Genomic DNA, 570 nt, shown 5'->3' on the forward strand with positions numbered 1-570 from the left:
GAATGTAAAAGCAGAAGGAATGGGATTCTTTGAGCTTGTATATATTTCTCTCAACTCTGTTTCTTTTTATTCACAAGACAAAGCTTTTGGCTTTTATTTTGCCTTAGATTATAGAGGCAACTCAGATCAGGAGCCTTCTGCCAAAAGAACTGACCTCAGTCTTAGGGTGCTTTTATATTTGAAAATTAGAATATAACATCTTAGAATTTAGTTAGCGTAATCAGTAGGATGATATTGCCTTTCTCTTTGTTTTCCTATTATTTACCTGGTTTCTTTCTAACTGAACTAACTCTGCGGATCATGTTCTCAGATGTATTTTCTTTTCATAAGGTTTTTTTATCCTCTTTGAAATTTCCTCTTAATCTCGTTGCTGTCTTGATGTAGTTAAAGACTAACCCTAGTGCTTCCAGATGAGGCAGAAAAAAGTACTTTATGACTAACCCGATGTTTGGAAACAGGCCCACTCCCTGATGTATCCCCCCATAGTGATACTAACGGGATAGTTATCGAAGCGGAAGTTGACGATAATAAGAACGGGGAGGGAGAAGGTAACCTGTGTGGTGTTGTGCA

At 37.5% G+C, this 570-nt stretch overlaps 1 protein-coding gene across 1 annotated transcript in view; it reads left to right on the forward strand.

Moving 5' to 3' along the window:
- The window catches only part of LOC119582348 (formin-2-like), a gene marked incomplete in the record, with an annotated part of 21,001 nt that overhangs the window by 2,745 nt on the left and 17,686 nt on the right, over window positions 1-570 (forward strand). Inside the window, 1 exon segment of the mRNA XM_037930564.1 lies at window positions 459-548. Within this exon segment, the coding sequence (XP_037786492.1) occupies window positions 459-548 (90 nt within the window).

This window comes from Penaeus monodon, chromosome 15 (assembly GCF_015228065.2).
Source record: "Penaeus monodon isolate SGIC_2016 chromosome 15, NSTDA_Pmon_1, whole genome shotgun sequence".
NCBI lineage: Eukaryota > Metazoa > Arthropoda > Malacostraca > Decapoda > Penaeidae > Penaeus > Penaeus monodon.